Raw genomic sequence first — 1,999 nt, 5'->3', positions numbered from 1 at the left:
GGAATGGCACGAATTCCTTCCGCAGCGGCCGAAGTGAGATCAGCGCGGCCGCCTCCCCGGGGTCATCCTGAGGGAGAAGCAGCGAAGGGCGAGAGGGTCAGCTGCCAGCCCGGGGCCGCAAGCAGCCGGGGCCGTAGGGCGCGCTGAGAGGGGTGGGCGGCCGGGGGTAACAGCCCCTAGCTGGAGCGCACTCGGCCCGGGCTGACAGCCAGGCACCCTAGAGGAAGAGGACGAGAGGGGTGGTACCTCCCGCGGGAAGCAGATTCGGGCCAGCCTGGGGGCGTGTCGGCGCTGTTACCTCCGAACTCTGGGCGCTGCGCGCGATCCACCGCACAGCGGCTGCGACCGACAGCTCCTCTCGCAGCAACGACTCCAAAACGGCCGCCATCCCGGTCCAGGCGCTCGGAGGCGATTGCGCAGGCGCAGGCGCCGGCGCGCCACGGGAGCCCGAGGGGCGGGGCGACCGTTGGGCCGCGGGGTGTAGAGGGCGGGGCCAGGGCGGAGGGGCGGGACCAGGGCGGGACCGAGACCGGGACCTGGGCCGGCGGCAGCGGCGCTTCAGCAGGCTGAGGCTCCGCCCAGGCTTTGGCTCAAGGCCGCGGATGGGTCCGCGGTTCCCGACAAGAGAGGTACGGTGGTCCCCCAAGTGCAGCGCACCACTATCGGTGAGGCCCGGCCCCGGCAGCTCTGGCCCGAAGGCGACCTGCCGGGACTCGGGGACGCGGCGGGGGAAACCAAGGGCCCGGGAGAGCGGCCGGACGGTAAAGGTGATTCTCCAGAGAAGATGCCTATATTTTCTACGATAAGCACATTCTTTTCTTTCAAATGTCTTTCTAGGTTCAATCGTCACCACCCTAAAGAAGTTAGGCAAGGTCAAAATGAAGTTAAGCTAACTTTATCCTTTCTCAAAAGCTGAGTCTCCTGCCCATGCGGTACCAATGGTTTTCCCCATTCACCATCAACTGATTGATCATTTGAGACTTTAAGAATTCTTGCAGGGGGGCTTTTTAGGATCCTCAGCCCACAACCCTTAAAGTGCCTCAGCCCATCCTGCACATAGAATAGCCTAGTCTGTATCCCTTATACATTACACAAGGTTAATATGTGAGCTACTTTGCAGTTGAGAAGTTAACAGGCATATACATAATTAGCTTCTGGGAGCTTGAGTTATTTCTTAATTTCTCTTATTTCGAAAAACATCAGTCACCTCTTTGGATGTTGCTGCTCACTGAGAAATCAAGACAGGGAAACCAGGCAGAGAAAAACAAATGGCACTAACATTCCAGGCCAGACCAAATCAGGAAGGGTGAAGCAGTGCCCATGTGAATGCCTCCTGAGAGTTCCCCTGGTTCAAAGGAAGGTGGAAAGGAGAGAATGGTGGGAAGCAGAAATCACTCCAGTGCTACAGGGACATTTCCTACAGAGAAGGAAAAAGAACCTCCAGCCAGCGAGAGAATGTTGGATTGAAAGAGAGCTTTTAACACGTTCAATTTTATTACATGGGGAACCATCTCCTCATATCCCTGAACCCTGGTTTTTATCTGCAGGGATGGTGAACGCCTAGTTTCTGTTCAGTCCATTGCTTCTTTTCTAGGTCACTTCTGGATGTGGTACTGCATTTATAGAACACTTTCTACTCCCTGTTGATCTTGTAACCTCTGGTGCATTCAATAACTTTATCAGAAAAATAATATTTCCCACCTTTGAAATCCAAACCACCACACAAATAGAACTAGAGTTTGCATGCGGAATGAATATTTTATTACTAGATTATAAAAATAAAATACAAAATAATTTTAAAACAGAACTTAAAACACTGTACAAAGCTTTAATATCATACAAATGGGAAAATTAAATAAATAATTACACTTTTATGTACAGATGGCCTATACAAAAGCACTCCATGTTTCTGCCAATACTCTATGTCCTTGGTTGCCTGAGCAAAAATGCATAAAGAGGGCTGCTTGGAAGGGAAAGGGATACAATACCTTTGAAGGTA

The 1,999-nt window shown here is 52.4% G+C and overlaps 1 protein-coding gene across 1 annotated transcript in view; it reads right to left on the bottom strand.

Moving 5' to 3' along the window:
- CDAN1 (codanin 1) overlaps positions 1-388 on the bottom strand; it is a 12,377-nt gene extending 11,989 nt beyond the window's left edge. The window contains exons 1-2 of the mRNA XM_007460196.1: positions 299-388; positions 2-67 (exon numbers count right to left, since the gene is read on the bottom strand). Coding sequence (XP_007460258.1) covers positions 2-67; positions 299-388 — 156 coding nt within the window. The remainder of the gene's footprint in view (position 1; positions 68-298) is intronic.
- Positions 389-1,999: the final 1,611 nt, after the last annotated feature.

Source organism: Lipotes vexillifer, unplaced genomic scaffold (assembly GCF_000442215.2).
Source record: "Lipotes vexillifer unplaced genomic scaffold, Lipotes_vexillifer_v1.1 scaffold408, whole genome shotgun sequence".
Classification (NCBI taxonomy): Eukaryota; Metazoa; Chordata; class Mammalia; order Artiodactyla; family Lipotidae; genus Lipotes; species Lipotes vexillifer.
This window is presented reverse-complemented; position numbering and strand designations above follow the sequence as displayed.